Genomic DNA, 19,984 nt, shown 5'->3' on the forward strand with positions numbered 1-19,984 from the left:
CCTTCAGTTCATTAGATTTCTTATCCTATGTTGCCTTCTTTTCCCATGTATTCCATTTGTCCTTCCCTAATACCATGGTTTTGTAATGGCACCTAAACTTCTTTTATGTGTACACTTCCATACTAAACGTATAAAAATAAAATTTTCACTGTCACAAGAAATATGGCATCTTCTGCTTTTATTAAAGATGCAGGGTTTTTTTGGGCGCCTGGGTGGCTCAGTGGGTTAAGCCGCTGCCTTCGGTTCAGGTCATGATCTCAGGGTCCTGGGATCGAGGCCCGCATCGGGCTCTCTGCTCAGCAGGGAGCCTGCTTCCCTCTCTCTCTCTCTCTGCCTGCCTCTCCATCTACTTGTGATTTCTCTCTGTCAAATAAATAAATAAAATCTTTAAAAAAAAAAAAAGATGCAGTTTTTTTTGATAAGCCTTTGGCCTTCCAAATTTGGCTAATGGTACATTTACAGAGATATATTTCTGTGCCGTTCAAAGAACAGTGTAAGCTTAGGAGTGGCAGCTGACGTTGTATCCCATCCCAGAGCTTCTGCTCTTCAGCTCCAGCCAGATTTTCCCATGGGAGAAGGTAGGTCCAGTGTGGACAGGTATTCTGACTTACCAGGGAGACTTACCAGATTCTTCAGGACAAGAAATACATGCCTGTAGATCAACCAGATTTTGAACTTGGGCCTTTCATGTTAGTGTTTGAAAATGACTTCTTTTGAAGTCTTGCAGAAAGTCTCAAATTTAAAGCACTTGGATTATTGTTTGTATTAAATGGAGGAATAAACACTAAGCCCTAACAATGTCTGTTCACATATAAAACATTAAATATATGTTATGTGTCATTACTATTTCCTTTCTATCTATGTCTATCTATCTATGTATCTATCTATCTATCTATCTATCTTTAAGGAGGCTCCATGCCCAGTGTGGGGCTTGAACTCATGATCCTGAGATGACAAGGTCCATGCTCTACCACCTGAGCCGGTCAGGTGCCTCTGTTGTTTCTTACTTAAATGAAACATTTCTGAGACTTTCTCATTTGCTCCAAAATTAGTTTATTTCTTTAGACTCCATATTAAAGGCAAAGAAAATTTAATCTTAAATTGCGTGTATAGAGAGAGGTATTTTTTGCTTTGCTTTGTTTTGTTTTTTAAATTACCCCTAGGCAGGCAGTTTCTTTACATTTCTGGGAAAGGAGATTTGTTTTTTCTTACAACCCTCATGTCTGTCATCAGATTCTATGCCAAGATTATTTGTGTTAGCTATTTGAGGAGCCCTTAAAAAAAAAAATCACTAAAAATTTTATATTTTCCCAAGATGTTTCATAGATTGTTTGGTAGAAAGAAATGAGTCAAAAAGTAATCTATGCTGTTGGCACCGTTGAGAATTAAAAGTATTTCTATGAAATGGAACTATTTTGCTCATGTATAAACATTTATTGAGTGCAACTATGTAATAGGTTTTTTCTGAGCACTATGTATAGTGATAAATCACTAAATTCCAGCTCTCATTGAGCTTTTATCCAGAGATGTAAATAGATCTGTGGTTTATCTTCATGCTAAAAGTACTAGTGTAATATTAGTTAGTGTGCACAATGTGCTAGATAATATACTTGATTTGGGATACAGTGATGAATAAGGTAAATCACATAAATGATGCCTCCTGTGTTCTAGGGAGGGGTTCATATATGTCACCCCTAAAACTGTTTTTGCAAAATGAGGTGTTTGGATGACAGTCAGTATTGAGACTTTCTTTTTCATCATCTTCACTTTCTGGATCTACACATATTGTGAGTTTGTGGTTCTTCGATGTTACACACACATACACACGCATGCATGCATACAATATTTTGGGTAATCCAGCCTGTAATATTTTTCAGATTGTATTGTTTGCCTTGAATTCTGCTTTTCATGTCTTTATTTTTTAGATGAAGTTAGTGACTTAGTTAAGTAAGATTTTAACTGTTTAAAAAATTAGGAAATTTTTTTTTTAAATTAGGAAATTTAATGATTGTGACGTTTAAATGTTTTATTCCTTTTCCCTTCCTTTTGTGTGATATCATAGGTCCTTCCTAGTGTGCATAACAAGGCTAACAAAATCGCTAATAACCAGGACCAAAACACCGAAGAAAAAAAGGAAAAGGTAACGTGAACCTCTCAAGCCTTTTAAAAATGTTTTTTGGTTTTAAAAAAAAGATTTTGGTGTCTTTTTTCCTATCTGATCTGCAATTAATAAGAATGGTGTTTTGAGGGGCGCCTGGGTGGCTCAGTGGGTTAATAAGCCTCTGCCTTCGGCTCAGCTCATGATCTCAGGGTCCTGGGATCAAGTCCCACATCGGGCTCTCTGCTCAGCGGGGAGCCTGCTCCTCCCCCCCACCCCACCCCCCGCCGCCTCCCCTGCCTGCGTCTCTGCCTACTTGTGATCGCTCTGTGAAATAAATTTTAAAATCTTCAAAAAAAAAATAAATGGTGTTTTGACTAGTATCAGCGTAGAAGGACTGTGTTAAAAATGTTTCCTTCCTATGAGTCTAACTAGTTCTGGCCAGGATAAAAGCCAGAAACATAGGTGCAAAAAATGTGATAAAGCACCATTCATCCCTTGTCATCTTTGTCTGTCTTTCCTGTTCAGTCGAGCTGGTTGTCTGTCCATTCCCAGAAAATGCATCTTCCTCTAGGGAATTTAGGGGACTTTGATCTTGCAGTTCTCTCAGCCTGGAAATCCATTTCCCACATTGCTCTTCCTTTTATCCTCCAAGGAGCAGCCCAGAGGTCATCTCCCCCGAGAAAACATTCCTTACCATCAATCAGAATTCGTCATCCATCCTTGTTTTGCTACTTCTGTTCTAGTAAAGTCCATCTAAAATTTATTTTAGGATATAGTATTAGGTAAGGATAGGTTTTTATTTTTCCCCCATAAAGATAACTATCCTACTGTTTCAGAATAGGCCCTCCATTACCTACTGACTTGTATACAACCTTTCCTAGCTCAGGTTATCAGGGGGTCTGCTTCTGAGCTTTCTCTTTGTTCCCCATGTCTGTCCCAGCACAAATGCTACACTAGCTCATTTATTAAAGCTTCGTACTAAATCTTGTTTTCTAGTAGAACAATTTCCTTTACATATTTCTTCTTCTTTAGAGGTGTGTTCCCTATTTGTACCCCTTTTCTTTTCTCTGAATTTTAGGACTAGCTTATCAAATTCCACAAAAAAAATCTGAGGATTTTGATGGGAGTCATATCATATCTATAGATGAATTTTTAAAGAAGTATATCTTTATGACATCTAACCCTTTTAATCATTGACATGGTATATCTTTCTATATATTAAATTCTTTTTTCTTTCAATTTTTACAATTTTCTTGAGAAAGATATTGTAAATCTTTGGTCTATTCGTAGATACTCTTACATTTTGTATGGCTTTTAAGTATTTTAAACTGCGTTTTCTGTTGTTGCTAGTATGTAGACATGGAATTGATTTTTTTAATGTTTTTATTTGGTATCGTATAACATTATTGCCTTATTTTTTAATAAAAGAATCCAGTGCATAACACTGGGAAAACTGAAAGACTGAAACAAAATCACTCATAAACTCACCACCTAAATATAAACTTACTAAATATTTTAAATACTTTAGGTAGAGCTTTCTACTGTCTTTATGTCCTCCATAAATATATATAATTTTAATAAGAATATGAGTCCCAGATTCTAATACTATGTAGATTTTTGTTTCTGGATTTTCTGTATGGGTGATAATAATCATTCTGGATAAAGGCAGTTTTCATTTTCCCCTTTTTCCAATCCTATTATATCTACTAAAACCTCCATTGTGTAATAAAGAAGTAATAATAGCTATCATTTTTGTTTTTCCTCCTGAAATTTAAGAAATTGCTTTTAATATTTCACCATTGAATATAATGTGTGCTGTAATTTTTTGTAGCTAATCCTTTAGGTTAAGGAAGTAACCCCTTTCATTCTTATTTTGCTAAGTATTTTTATTATGAATGGCATTGGGATTGAATTTTATCAGATGTATTATCTGCATTAACTGAAATAATTGTGTATTATACATTTTTTTCTCCTTGAATCCCTTAATGTGGTAAATTACATTAATAGATTTCATAATGTCAAACCACTCTTGAATTCTTGGATTAAACTTAATTTGATCATGATTTTTTTTTTTTGCACATTGCTGGCACTATTTCCATTAGGATTTTTGCATCTGTGGTTAGGAATGAAATTGGCCTGGAATTTACTGTTGTATCTGCTTTTGAATATATGAGACTACTAAAATGAATAGTGGGTGTATTTCTTCTTTTTTAGTTCTCTGAGCATTTCTGTAAAATGGTTATTATTCATTCCTTAAATCTTTGGTCACACTAGCTTATGAAGCCATTTTGGGCCTGTGTTTTCTATGTCAGAAAAAATCTAAAATACTGATTCAGTTCTTCAGTACTTATGGAACTATTCAGATTTTCTGTTCTAGAGTCAGTTTTTGTTATTGATTTTTTTCCAGGAATATGGATGTCACTTAATTTTTTGTATTTGTTGGAATAGAGTTGTTTATTTTTTTTTTAAGATTTTATATATTTATTGGACAGAGAGAGCACAAGCAGAGGGAGTGGCAGGCAAAGGCAGAGGGAGAGGGAGAAGCAGGCTCCCCACTGAGCAGAGAGCCAAATACGGGGCTCGACTCCAGGACCTTGGGATCATGACCTGAGCTGAAGGCGGACACTTAGCTGACTGAGCCACTCAGGCACCCCAAAGTTGTTTATTATCTTAGCTTGAATTATGCTTGCTCTGTTTATAGTTCTTTTTCATTGTGAATATAGTTTATAGTTTACTTTTTACTTCTTAATCTTGAAAGTAATTGTCGTTTAATTTCTCAAAAAAATTTTTTTTGTAGTTGACATAACATTACATTAGTTTCAAGTGTGTAGTTCCTTCATTTGAAGTTCTGATTTTTGATCTGTGTTAGTCATCTCTGTTGCATCTTTATTCTTTTAATTTATTTGTCAGAGAGCACAAGAAGGGGAACAGCAGACAAAAGAAGCAGGCTACCTGCTGAGCGAGGAGCCTGATGTAGGACTCAATTCCAGCACTCTGGGATCATGACCTGAAGGCAGATGCCTAACCCACTGAGCCACCCAGGCATCCCTATTCTGCTTGATTTTGTTCGCATCTTTATATTGCCTTATTTTGTTTGGTTTTTCTCTTCTACCACCCCCCCACCATAATCTCTAAGTAGTTGTAGAATTTATTAATTTTTTAGCTATTTTTTAAATAAAATAATCATTTAATACCATATATTTCCTTTTTTTTTTTTTTTAAGATTTTATTTATTTGACAGACAAATCACAAGCAGGCAGATAGGCAGGCAGAGAGGGAGAGAGGAGGAAGCAGGCTCACCACCCAGCAGAAAGCCTGATGTGGGGGTCAGACCCAGGACCCTGAGATCATGACCTGAGCTGAAAGCAGAGGCTTTAAACCACTGAGCCACCCAGGTGCCCCCATGTATTTCCTTTTAAGTCATTCTTTGCATCCCAAGATTTTAAGTTGAATGTTTATCACTCAGTACTGTTTTTTTAAGCCCCCACATTTTCTTCTTACCCAAATATATTTAGAAATGTATCTTTAAACTTCCACATGAATATTTTAAAAAACCTATTATTTTCTAACATATTTCCATTATAATCAAAGATTGTGGTTTATGCAACATTCTTTTGCATTAGTTGAGACTTTTTATGTCCTATCATATTCTCAGTTGTAAATTTATTACTTATAAATTTACTATTTGTTATTATAAATTTATTATTATAAATGTATATCTCTGAATAGCATAGTAGGTTTTCGTTTGGAAGATTTTTTTTTTTTTTTAAGATTTTATTTATTTACTTGACAGAGAGAGATCACAAGTAGGCAGAGAGGCAGGCAGAGAGAGAGAGGAGGAAGCAGGCTCCCCGCCGAGCAGAGAGCCCGATGTGGGACTTGATCCCAGGACCCTGAGATCATGACCTGAGCCGAAGGTAGTGGCTTAACCCACTGAGCCATAAGTAATCTTTATACCTAACATGGGTCAAACTCAACCCCAAGATCAGGAGTCACACATTCTACCAACTGAGCTAGCCAGGTATTCCTAGCATGATAGTTAATTGGGTATAGACTTATATACAAAGTCAATGGAGCAAATTAATTAATTAAGTTATTCAGGTACTCTACATACTTGTTTTCTTGGGGGGGAGGGTCATGGTAATCTAGCAATCTCCCATTTTGATAGTAAAATTAGTCTGTTTTTCATGTAGTTTTTCAGTTTTTATTTTCTACTTTTTCAAGTTAATTTATTAGGTGTCTGCAAGTTTTAAACTATCTGTATTCATATGTGGCATTATTTAGTAACGTCCTAACATGTATGTCACCTAATATCACTGAATCTCTGCCAACTTTATTTTCATGCTTTGCCTGGATTTTAGCTTGGAAATTTTTGAGCCACACACAGAATGAATTCAGGTCTCCAACCTGAGAGAGTCTGGGCTTGTAAAGAATTCTGAGGGAATACCTTTTTTCCTTTTTTCTACCTCAAGCTAAGTCCAAGACCAGGAAATATCCTTACTATCTTCTGTGGTCAAGATTTTGGTTTGTTTGATTTTTTAAAAAAAAATATTTTTTCTATTTATTCATGAGAAACAGAAAGAGAGAGAGGCAGAGGGAGAAGCAGGTTCCCCACTGAGCAGGGAGCCTGATGTGGGACCCAATCCCAGGAGCCTGGGATCATGACCCAAACGAAGGCAGATGCTTAACCATCTGAGCCACCCAGGCGCCCATGATTTTTTTTTTTAAACTTATTCCATTGTAGGTTTCACCCTGTTAAAGGAAAAACAAACAAACAAACCAGTAACTGAATTGAACACTTGGGAAACCTGTATTTGCAGACATGTACACAGGGATCAGTCAAGGTTTCTGGAAGATTTGGGGCACAGCATTCTTAAAAGGGATAAGAAAAAGGAAAGTTAAATTATAGATTATATAGATTATATCAGTTATAAGTAGAGGGTTGTGTTTTAACCTGGTTGGCCACCTTGTTTGAATTCAGATTTTAATTACATTGATTTTAATCAGAATAGCAGTAGCGTATGTTACGTGTTCAGGATTGTGTAGTTTTTGGCAGTCACGAGTAGACACAGATAAATACTATAGGTTCTGGAAGACCATGGTTGTTGCTTGTAGAAGTATTAGTTAGCGGCATGATCCAGGTCATGACTTGCAGAAATCTTTCTCAGCCTTTGGGAGGTAACAACCTTTATTTACAGGAATTAAATTTCTAGAAATAAAAATCTATGCTGATTACTAACAGGAGATTAGTAGCTCAAGAGAATGGGGAACCAGGGAATGGGGCAGGAAGGAGGAGGGATTACAAAGAGGCATGGAGAAGCTTTTGGGACCGATGATTAAGTTTTTCATCTTGACTAGGATAATAAATTCAAATTGTACAAATTTAATTCAAATTGTATTTTAAAATGTGTATAGTTTTTCAGGATGCCTGGGTGGCTCAGTGGGTTAAGCCTCTGCCTTCGGCTCAGGTCATGATCTCAGGGTCCTGGGATCGAGTCCCACATCTGGCTCCCTGCTCCGTAGCGAGCCTGCTTCCTCTCTCTCTCTGCCTGTGTCTTTGCCTACTTGTGATCTCTCTCTCTGTCAAATAAATAAATATAAATCTTTAAAAAAAATGTGTATAGTTTTTCATGTCAGTATATCGCAATGAAGTTGGGTTTTTTTTTTTTTTTTGAAGATTTTATTTATTTATTTGACAGACAGAGATCACAAGTAGGCAGAGAGGCAGGCAGAGAGAGAGGGGAAGCAGGCTCCCTGCTGAGTGGAGAGCCCGATGCGGGCCTCCTTCCCAGGACCCCGAGTCCATGACCTGAGCCGAAGGCAGAGGCTTTAACCCACTGAGCCACCCAGGTGTCCCGCAATGAAGTTTTTAAAGACAAAAATTCCCTGCCTTCCATTCTAGTGGGGCAAGGCAAACAAAGAGGAATTCACTGACTGCTTTCTTAAAGCAATCTGAGGACAAGACATGAAGACCCACAAAATGTGACATCTGAAAGGGCTGGAAAAGAAGCCCCATGGAGACAGGGAGCTCATCTGTCTCATCATTACTCTCTCTCCATTGCCCAAAACACTGCCTGGCACCTCATAGACACATAGTATGTACTTGTTGAATGAATAAAGGATCCTGAAAACAAAACATCTCTGGCTTTAGGTCCCCAGGAAGGGCACATGCGTTCTGGGCAAATGCTGCCTTCCTGTGCCCCATTTTACCTTATGACTTGAGATTTATGGTTGTTTCTGGCTTCGGTCATGTTACAAAAGCATGTTTTTGAAAGTTTATCTGTCATCGTTTTGTGGTTAATTTAGTCTCAGAATATTTAGTCTATCCTGTTGCTGGAATTTTTGTCAGTTCATATCTTGATTCAAAGATCTGACCGTTCATCAATTGTTTTTTGGAATCCTATATATAGTGTGGCAGTTCGGAAGGTGCAGCCTTCTGGGGATATAACCTCATAAAGGAAGCAGACAGGGATTGGCCTGTGGGGACACAGATAATAACTGCACACAGATGAATAAACCGGCCACTAATTTAATTACTTTGGGGAACAAGGTAATTTAGTTGATGCAGGATAATTCCACATAAGATCCCAGGAAGGAAAAAGATAAATATATGCCTGTTCCATTAAACCAAACTGAATCTCAATACAATGCAAAGATATTTGCATTCAAATTTTTAAAATACAGTAGTAGCTTGGTAATACCAAAAGTTACAAGTCAGTCCAGCTGAATTTTTTGGTGCAGAAAATAACCACTGAATTAACATTGCAGTGAGAGAGGTCCTACCAGTATCTGCATCTCTGTTACAGGATGATGTCTCTGGTTACAAGATTTTTTAACTGTTTTTAGTGGTTACAGGATGTCCTTTACTGTGTGTCTTCTCTGAAATTAGGTTATGTGCCAAGCACTGTTCTAACTTCTGGAATGATGAAGTGTCTTTATTCCAAGAGGTGCACCGATGAACGTGACACGTAGTGAAGTAGAAGTACAATTATGGTGCTAGAAGCACACACAGGATGCTATAGGAGCACAGGCAGGGGACGTTCCCAAAGTTGGGACGTCAGATGATTACAAATTATATTATCTCTTCAGAAATCTCTTTTAAAAGTATCATCATTAAAAGTTATTCCTTTTATGCATTATTTCCTCCTTAATACAAAAGCAGTGCATTTTCTCTAGAATTACTGAGTATCGAAAAAGAGACTTGGGCGCCTGGGTGTTTCCATTAAGTAAGTGTCTGCCTTCAGCTCAGGTCATGGTCCTAGGGTCCTGGGATCGAGCCCCATGTCGAGCTTCCTGTTCAGCTGGGAGCCTGCTTCTCCCTCTCCCTCTCCCTCTGCTGTGCCTCCTGCTTATGTCTCTTCCTCTCTCTCTCTCTCCCCCCCACTCAGTCAAATAAATAAAATCTTAAAAAAAAAAAAAAAAAAGAGAGAGATGATAAAAAGCACCTGAAATGAGGTGCTTGGGTGGCACAGTCAGTTAAGTGTGCCTATCTCTTGTTTTCAACTCAGGTCTTAATTGAGAGTGGGGGGGGGGGGCTCCATGCTCAGCTTCCAGTCTGCTAGCAGTTATCTCTCTCTTTCTCCTTCTGCTCTACTCTTCCCCACCCTCACTCCCCACCCCGAAAATAAAGAGGAGAAAAAAAAAATAAAAGCACCTGAAACTAATTACTAGGACAGGTGTAGGCTAGAAATGGAAATTTTGGCTTGACATCATTTACATTAAAAAAAGAAAAAAAAAGGAGTGTGTGACTAAGAAACTAAGTTACCAAAAAAATACATAAATAGGTCTTGAATAATGGGGTGCCTGGGTAGCTCAGTGGATTAAAGCCTCTGCTTTCGGCTCAGGTCATGATCCCAGAGTCCTGGGATCAAGCCCCACGTCAGGCTCTCTGCTCAGCGGGGAGCCCGCTTCCCTTCCTCTCTATCTGCCTGTGTCTCTGCCTACTTGTGATCTCTGTCAAATAAATAAATAAAATCTATAAAAAAATAAAAAATAAATAAAAATAAAATCTTAAAAAAAAAAACGGGTCTTGAATAAATCCGTAGGATTTTGTTTTGTGTTTTTTTTTTTCTTGTTTTGTCTCAGTTCACTATTGTCTGTGCTGTTTTTCCTCATGGAGTGTGAAATGACAGGTCACCAGGTGTCTTAAACATACTGATATTAACTAGATACCCGTAACTCTTTGGTATTTTCCTTCTAAAATTTTCTTCAGGGTTTCTTCATATATCCTTTGTCTTAAAGGAGTCACAGACAACGAAAACAAGTGGGAGATGTTCATTCACAGAAGTAGTCTCCTGCTGTTAGCTCTCTTTTTATGTCTTACCCACATGAAAGTGTCGTCTCCCACCAAACATAATCGTCCCTAAAACTGCAGTCATGTTAAACTTAAAAAAATGTGTCTATCCCAAGTAAGTACTTAAAGGGAATACACTTTATGTATGTAAATTATTCCTCCATAAGGTTGATGTGAAGACACGCATCTGTTTCACGTGGGAAATCTGGACATGCTAGAGCCTGGAACTAAGTAACCTCATGAAGGTGTTTGCAAAGTTCAAAATGATTTCTTGTGATCCTACTGGTGGTGCTTAGAGTGATACAGGATGCGCTCTTTGATTATTCTTAACAGCAACAGATAATAGAGTGTCCCAGCATGATATCCCACATTGTACTAGGTCTTAGAATTGGCTGACAGTACTCTGCAGTGTGTAAGTATTTTGTGATATTCTTTTCTATGTATCTGTGTACATACATAGCATGTAGACATGTGGGGATCATACAGCATTGGTGTAAACGTTTTTTAGTCTTACATATCTTTGCTTTATACTCCACATCAGTAAGAGCAAGGATATCAGAACATGTAACGGTTTCTAAATTTAAATCACCAAATCGCTTTGGCTGTAGTTTTTTTTTTTTTTCTGGAAAACTCTGGGAATATTAGATTTAACTAATCCTCATTAGTCTCTACGAACTGATCAAAAAGAGTTTTTTCCCCCTAATTTATGAGCACCCTCTGAAGGTAGGAAAATATTTCTTGCAGTGAGAGGTAAGGGTTTCCCTGGCTTTCTGATACACAGAGTGCTTTCAGTTTCTATCCTGCTGCTTCAGCCACATGATACATGTAGACCCAGAAACACACAAGCCCCTATGTCAAAAAGCTATTCTTTCCACTGAACTCAAGATCTGTTATACAAAAAACACCTATAGGCAAGCAGGTTAAACGACCTTTGCCCTTGTCTCACTCTGTAGAGAATAGATCCCTGTAGAACCAATATACAGTAGATCCTCAAATACCACTACATTGTCAGACCATAAAACCAAACTCTACTTATTGCTACTACCCATGGGAAATAACTTAGAGCCCCAGTGCAAATCAGAACCAAACTTGGCTTAGTATCAGAAACGGAATCATAGCATTGGAAATAAGAGAAAGAGAATCAAAAATACAAAGTTCAGGGGCGCCTGGGTGGCTCAGTGGGTTGAGCCGCTGCCTTCGGCTCAGGTCATGATCTCGGGGTCCTGGGATCGAGTCCCGCATCGGGCTCTCTCTGCTCAGCAGGGAGCCTGCTTCCTCCTCTCTCTCTCTCTGCCTCTCTGCCCACTTGTGATTTCTCTCTGTCAGATAAATGAATAAAATCTTTAAAAAAAAAAAAAAATACAAAGTTCTGTTGCCACTGGGGATTTATTGTGGGTGCCAAGAAATCATGTATATGGGCTTAAGTAGCTCATGAATTGCCTATTTCAAGCATCCCTGTTTAACTGTTTCTGGAACGTGAGTCTACTTGAACATCTCAGGGGGACTTCCATAACTGTCAAAATATAATTTCAGGAAAAGAAAATGTAACCTATAAAATTATGCAAAATGTACAGTTATTTACTTAACTCATTAACGAGGGAGCCAACAAGACAGCCTGGTTCAGAGAGAATTGGAGAGAATGAAATATTTATTAATTGTTCAAGGAAAAAATGCATGAGTGCCTGGATGGCTCAGTTGGTTAAGCATCTGCCTTCAGCTTAGGTCATGATCCCAGAGTCCTGGAATGAGCCTCACACAGGGCTCCCTGCTCAGCAGAAAGCCTGCCTCCGCCTCTGTGCTTATGCTCTGTCTCTGTGTGTATCAAATAAATAAATAAAATCTTTAAAAAAAACAAAAACAAAGAACAAGTTAGATTCAAATTAAGATACAATTTGAATTTACATCTTACTATAACCTTTGGAGTTATCCTTTCTACAGGAATAAAATAATTTGCGTCTCCACCAAACAAAATGAATATGCACTGTTATTGGACAAGAATTTTTCCATCATTGTCATTTTTCTGGAACAGAACATTGTTAGAAGACCTAGTCAACATGACTGACAACCAGTTACTTACTCATTCCGCATGTAGTTAAGGGAGGCCTACTTTGTACCAGGCACTGCTCTCAGAGCTGAGGATACCACATTATTGTTCTCTGCCCTCATGGAGATTGCATTCACCTGGCCTCCTTGTATGTCCCTTGCTCCAGCCTTCTTTGTCACAGAGAGAGCCAGGTCCTGCCCACAATCTTCCCTCGTGTGCAGTAGAAAGAGGCCCCAGGTATATGGCAACCCACATTCAAACTTCAGGGTGACCAAGACACGCTTATCCTATATTCTCGAGAGTGTCGGTAGAAGTTAATTTTAATAAATCAGTGGTGTAAACAGTTCCTTCTTAAACATGTTTTTAGAATACCGTTAAAGAGAATTCTGTCTCTTAATATTAAAAGCTGACTGTCCTTGTTCTAAGTACTGTTTGTGACCTAGAATGATCTGGTTCCAAGGGAAAGGTTTACTGAGAGGAATTCATTTACCTTCTTTACTCTTCATTTAACTCACTTCTGAGGTTTTCCAAGCAAGAATAAAGACAGAGCATGATCACATTGCTGTCTTCTTTTGTTGCTTAATAGACATTTTGTATTTGGCATCTTCTCTTTCTTCATCGCTCCTGCATTTTATTGATTTTTAGATTTTCTACAGATAGATGCAGTGCTCCTTTGGTTAGCATTATCTTAAATAAATTTGGGTGTGTGTTTTTGTTTATGGATTTCCAGATAGTGTTTTCTGCTTTGGAGGAATTTATTACATGCCTGCTTTCTGTAATGGACCAGTCATTCTCCATTTACTGGAGTGTATCCTGCCATTAGTGGTTTTGTCTTATAAAGCATAATTGAATGTACTCTATTGAAACCCTGGAGCAAAACAAATCTTAATCCAGTTATTTTGGTATTTATGGAGTGCTTGGGTATATCAGCTCCTATTCTTTTTAGCAGCTTGGATCTCCGTAAACTTTAGCATGTTTTATTTTTCCCAGCGTTCAAGAAAATGTCTACGTTCTGTGAAGGTAATCTGATCATTGAGTTTTGTTCTGCTTTCATTAAGTCTGAACCAAATATTTATGGGATGTTTCATTTGGTTGTGTAAATTTAAAGAACACTTACCCAGAAATATAAAGAGTATTTCTCATAAAGATATTTTTTCTTTTTGAAAACATTAAAATGTGTGTTGACTATAAATTGCAGATGAATATTTATTTAGAAAACCTTGGTATTTCATTTCAGCTGTTTTTTTCAAGAGTGAAATCTGTACCTTCTACAACTTAATACAGTTTAAATAAATGTAGAATTAATACAGTGGATAGTCTTTACATTTGTTTTCAAATATCTTTCATTTGCATTAGTTGGTTGGTAACAGTGTTAACAAAATATACGTAATTGACTTTCTGAATGTGTTCTTCTGGGTAGGTCAACAGTCTTAAACGCTGTGTTTTTTTCAACTGTTTTCGGTAGTGGTGTGCTCTCAGCACAGTCACTTACATAATAACATAAATATAAGAAAACAAATTGTTTTGCAGTGCCGGCTATATGACTGAAATTGGATACAGTCAAAATATTTCCAGATTACTTTTTTTAGGCTGTTTGTCACTGAGGAAGAGAACTGTGCAAAGACCATTAACCCTTCTCTTTACTTTCGCATTTTCAGAGACAAGGAACTGCTCCCCCTCCAATGAAATTGCCACCTCCTTATAAAGCTCCATCTGATGACAGTGACGAAAATGAGGAAGAATATGCATTTACCAACAGTGAGTCCCTTTTCATTATTGGAAGTGAATGCAGAGTTCATTAAATTGTGCTTTGGGGAGTATTGTCGATTATCAAATGTGGTGTTGTGGGTTCTTAGAAAATGGGTATAAGCATATCATGCTGAAAAGAAAATGTTGTATCTCCTTAACTTTAACATGCATAATAATAAAGTAATGCATGTTATGCATTAATTCTACATTTATTTAAACTGTATTAAGTTGTAGAAGGTACAGATTTCACTCTTGAAAAAAACAGCTGAAATGAAATACCAAGGTTTTCTAAATAACATGCACTACCATAACATGCATTACTTTATTTCCCTAAACTTTACTCCTTAATACTAATATAATATTAGAGTGAATAAAAAAGGCAATGTGTTATACACTATTTTCTCTACATTGCCTCCTAACCTTACTGTTTGGCTGTGAACACAGAAATGCTAAGAAGTCCTTTAATTCCAGTTTGACCTACAATAATCTGAGCTGGATATGTGTGTCAGGTCTTGATTACTTGCTCTATTCAAACGGATGGTGATGTTACTAAGGCAAAATTAGAAAAGACTCCAGTCGTATTTTCTCCTTTAGAGTTCCTTTCATGATTTTTCTTTGCATTAGATGTATCAAATATACATTCATACATATATTTAATGGAGCCTTTATTTAAAAGAATTTGCATTTCTTTTATGCATGTAAAGTATATGTACTTAGATCTGATTGCTGTTGTACATGGAATTTCTTTGGGGAGTATGAAAATACCCTAAAATTAGATTGTGGTGATGGTTGCACATTTTGCAAATGTAGTAAAACTCCCAGGATTATAAATTAAATGGGTGGATTTTATGGCTTGTGAAATATGTATATGTGTATATGTGTGTGTGTATGTATTCTTTTAAATATATATTCTTTTAAAAATGATCTTGTTCCTTCCACAATTTAGAAAACGAGTTTGATACAGATACCGAAACAGTTAAAATTCTGGCCGCATCACTTCTTAGTGTATGACCTTCAGCATGCCCTCTTCTATAAAAATCATGGTTCTTCCTTTAGAGGGGTGTGATGAAGATTATAATAAAGTGATAAAGCCTTTTATCCTGCCGTGTAATGAAATTTCGACAAGTATTATAGCTCTTACTACTAATAATTATTATGTTGATTTTATAACTGACATTTTTCTAAATACGGTAGGAAGTCTATAAATTTGAATATAAATAGATATGTTTATAACCATTTGGTTGGTTTTATAAAAGAATTGATTTGCACTTTGGTTTTACAGAGCCCTTTCTCATGCGTTATTTTCTTCATTCAACAACTCTCTCTTGAAAGCCAACTGCTTTTTACTAACAGTATTAAGTAAGTCTGTCATGAAAGAAATAAAACATAGCTTCTTTTTTCTTGTTGGGGGTCACCAACCTGGAAGGGAGGATACAAAGGTGTAGGAACAAAAATTTTTTTTTTTAAAGATTTTTATTTATTTATTTGACAGAGAGAGATCACAAGTAGGCAGAGAGGCAGGCAGAGAGAGAGAGGAAGGCAAGCAGGCTCCCTGCTGAGCAGATAACCCAATGTGGGGCTCTATCCCAGGATCCTGAGATCATGACCTGAGCCGAAGGCAGTGGCTTAACCCACTGAGCCACCCAGGCGCTCCCAGAACAAAATTTAATCAATGTGCCTAGTGCCGTGGCTGACCACCTCTTCTGGAGAGTTACACGTGATGGAGGTGATTGATAGGTGTGTGCGCGCGTGGAACATAATCCCTTGTTCTGAGACGGGTATTAGGACAGCTACAGCAGAGTGGGAATAACTCGTTGGTTATTCATAATTTCTGGGATGCTAGAATTTGCATAGTTGTTAGTGCTGGGTTCGTAATCAAAGGAGTGAGACTGATACAAAGCAAAGGTCAAACAAAGCTTTATTTCGCGCCAAGCATCGAGAATCAAACTGACTGTCCAGGGCCGTCTTTTACAAAGAGGCGACCTCTCTCTGCCTTATAGACTAACTTTTAAGGGCAAAGGCCATGTGTTTGGACCTGGCCACACACAGGTGGCCAATGAGATTGTAACACACAGAGAAAGCTGTGCTTTCTCTCATGCTAGGTCACACATAAGTGACCAATTGAATCAATTGAATTACAATTTACCCTATAGTAGATATTTGAACTAACCTATCACCTTGGTCAGAATTGGCGCCCAAAGGGCGGGTCCATACTCCTTGGTAGCTAGGGAGACAGTATGCGCCCCCACTGATTGGATACCTCTACCTGGCCTGACCCATCCTTGTATTTGGGCTTTGTTACTTGGGACTGGTTTCTGGGACTTGTTTTTAAGAAAAGGGGTAGGGACAGTTTTAAGTTTTACTGCATAAACAAAATCACTGTTTAACCAGATGGGATGGCTAAATAGGCCCTTACATTAGGAAATCTGATTTAGGCATGTGACCAAGACTGTGTTCTAATCCTAGTTCTGTTCTGTTGTGAATTCATGGACCAGCTAATTAACCTCTTTATGGCTCACACTTGCTCCTCTGTAATAGGGGGAAGGAATGTCTTGCAATAACCTTCCTCAAAGGATTGTTAGAATCTGAGGAGAAAAGCATTTAAAGAGCTTGGTGTAAGGACTGTGATACCTAGTCAACACTCTGGTGTCGATGTGCCAGGCTTCTGTGTGCTGCTAACCCAGTCGACATACCAGCCTGTGAGGTCTCTAATTATACAAATAAGGAAACTGAGGCTCAGAGAAATTAAGGAATATGTTCAAAGTTACTCAGCCGGTCAGCAGTTAGAAATGTAATTTAAACGCAGACTCTCTGACTCCAGAGCCTGTTCTCTCCTGTGTACTTCCCATTAACTTAAATCTCATTTACTGTGGCAGAAGTAGGTACAAAGTGCTTGGGGTTATCTAGTGAGTATCACTATGAGGCGAGAAGGTGGGACAGCAGCACCCTCCCCAGAGCTCCGGTTAGGTACCTGTGTGTTCACACATGTGCGCAAACACATTGACAGCATTCGTGGGGTTTGGGAAGACACCGATATGCACTACATACAGAAAAAACTTCTGATTCCTAGATCATCTTCTAATTGTAACATTTCACAGGTTCTCCAGCAAATATATTTGGGCCATGAATATGACTTACCATTTGTTTTGCTCCCTAATTTTTTCCTTCTCAGCATACTTTCCCCTTCCCATTTAACTTCTGTTGAGTTCACTGTTCATCTTTCTTCAGAAGAGTTTGAACTGTATGGGGTGTTAGATAGTACACATTTAAAATGTAGGTGAGCCCAAAGCCTCTGGCTTTCTTCTGTTTCTTTGTGAAATGGATCCCATGGCTTTTTCTATGTTCCTTAACTCTTACTGAGTGCCTACTCTTTTCCTCCATCCAAAACTAAGAGTAGACTGGTTCACTGTTTTATCAGATTCTTATTGTCTCAAAACTAAGTGTTTCTTTTTACTGTTGTGAAAATATGATTTTCTAACTTCCCCATGGTCCAGGACTGTGAAGTGGATGGCTGGAATCCAAGCCTTAGGCCCACCAGGACGTGGTAATTGCATTAGAGGGATCACAGACATGAGACACATAAGATTTTAAAGTATAGTTAAAATACTTTTAACTGAGCACCTGGGTGGCTCAGTCAGTTAAGCATTTGCCTTTGCCTCAGGTTGTGATCCCCGTGATCCCCGTGATCCTCGGGCTCCCTGGTCCATGAGGAGCCTTGTCCCTCTGCCTCTCTCACTCTGTCTCTCATGAATAAATGAATACAATCCTTAAAAAAATAATTTAACTTAGGTGAGCTTTGGTGAGTTGCTTAGTCATAAACTTCATCCTGCCTAGAAATGTTTCTTGAGTGGATATTATATGTGGGCAGACACTGTTCTCTTAGGGTCCGTGATCAAAGGAGCAAGACTGATACAAAGCGAAGGTCAAGCAAAGCTTTATTTTGCGCCAAGCATCGAGAATCAAACCTACCGGTCGGGGCCGCCTCTTATAGAGAGAGCGACCCCTCCTGGCCTCACAAACTAACTTTTAAAGGGCAATGGCCATGTGGTTGAGCCTGGCCACACAGAGTGGCCAATGAGATTGTAACACACAGAGAAAGTTGCATAGTCATGCTAGGTCACACATGGGTGGCCCATTGAATTACAGTTTACCCTATAGTAGATATTTGAACTAGCCTATCACCTTAGAATTGACGCCCAAAAGGCGTCCAAAAGGCAGGGCCCACATTCTTTAAGGAGATAGTGATTGGATGTCTCCACCTGGCCTGACCCACCCTTGTATATGGGCTCTGTTTCTTGGGACTGGTCGACCATATTTTACTAGTTTCCCGGACTTGCTTTTAAGGAAGTCCCCTGGTGGGGCGGGGGAGGCAGGGTCAGTTTAAGTTTTACTGCATAAACAACAAAATGGCTGTTCAACCGAGATGGAGCTGCTCTGGCTAAATAGGCCCTTATAGTTCTAGATATTGGGAACATAGCAAGGAAGAAGGTCTCTCTTCTTATTAGCTTATATTCTAGTGGGAGAGAAAGATTATAAACAATCTGATAGTTAAAATATTGATAAATAGTCTAAATAAGACAAAACAACATAGTGTGAGAATAAATGCTTTGGAGGAGTCGACATTAGTACAATGGGAAAGAAAGGCCAAGATAAGACCGAAGTGACAAGAAGGAACCAGACGTACAAAAGAGCTGGCCTCTAGAGTACTATAGATCAGATTTTTTTTCAGATTGTGATCCACAGTAACTTATATTTTACTTAACAACCAAGTATAGATGTGTATACACAGACTTAGTGCATATATAATTGAAACAAAGGTTTCACAAAATACTACTTTTATAACATAGGAAAAACTATAAGTTTGCTATTGTTTCATTTTTTAAAATGATGTTTGCAACTCTCTTTCTTTCTTTCTTTCAAGATTTCATTTATTTGTCAGAGAGAGAGAGAGAGAGAGAGCACAAGAAGGACAGGTAGAGGGAGAAGTAGGCTCCCCACTGAGCAAGGAGCTCAAAGTGGGACTAGATCCCAGGACCCCAGGATCATGACCTGAACCGAAGGCAGACTCGTAACTTCCTGAGTCACCCAGGTGTCCCAGCTCAATTTATTTCTTGATTAATGAGTCACAGCCTGCAGTATGAACACTAATCTAGAACTCTGGTTTTCAAACTTCAGAGTGCATCAGAGAGACCTGCAGAGCTTGTTAAAGGATAAGTTGCTGGGCCCACTTCCAATTTCTGATTGTTTATATCTGGAAGGACCCAGTGATTTCTGTTTCTAGTAATTTCCCTGGATGCTGATACTTCTCATCCAGGGACCATATTCTGAAAACCACTGATCTAGCCGTTGTTTAAAGTCAGGGTAGCTGCCTAGGAGTGATGTGTAGACAGCAGCAGGAAGCAAACCCAGCCTGGGCCTTGTGAGGAGCCTCCTAGCATAAGAGCGTTTCCAGGAGGTGGTGGCGTTAGGCAGTTTAAGAAAAGAAGGTGTTGCAAGAAGGGTTTGTCCCTGAACTTCAGGGGCCAACTGTGGAATGATCCTGAGAGCTAGAGGAGGTTAGAATCATGGAAGCAACCATTGAACTTAGCAATGTAAAACTGCTAAGAGGAAAAAGAATGCTTGATAAATGAATGATTATAGAGATTGTTATGAGAATTAAATGTTGGGGCACCTGGGTACTCAGTCACTCAGGCCTCTGCCTTCAGCTTGGGTCATGGTCCGGGGATCCTGGGATCATGCCCCACATTGGGCTGCCTGTTCAGTGGGTTTTTTGCTTCTCCCTCTGCCCCTCTCCATT

The 19,984-nt window shown here is 38.4% G+C and overlaps 1 protein-coding gene across 9 annotated transcripts in view; it reads left to right on the forward strand.

The window, feature by feature from the left end:
* PATJ (PATJ crumbs cell polarity complex component) overlaps positions 1-19,984 on the forward strand; it is a 373,944-nt gene that overhangs the window by 149,712 nt on the left and 204,248 nt on the right. For all 9 annotated transcript variants that reach the window (XM_082687808.1, XM_082687804.1, XM_082687800.1 and 6 more), the window contains 2 exons: positions 2,063-2,140; positions 14,097-14,196. In XM_082687808.1, the coding sequence (XP_082543934.1) occupies positions 2,063-2,140; positions 14,097-14,196 (178 nt within the window). The remainder of the gene's footprint in view (positions 1-2,062; positions 2,141-14,096; positions 14,197-19,984) is intronic.

Source organism: Mustela nivalis, assembly GCF_964662115.1.
Source record: "Mustela nivalis genome assembly, chromosome: 10".
Taxonomy (NCBI): domain Eukaryota; kingdom Metazoa; phylum Chordata; class Mammalia; order Carnivora; family Mustelidae; genus Mustela; species Mustela nivalis.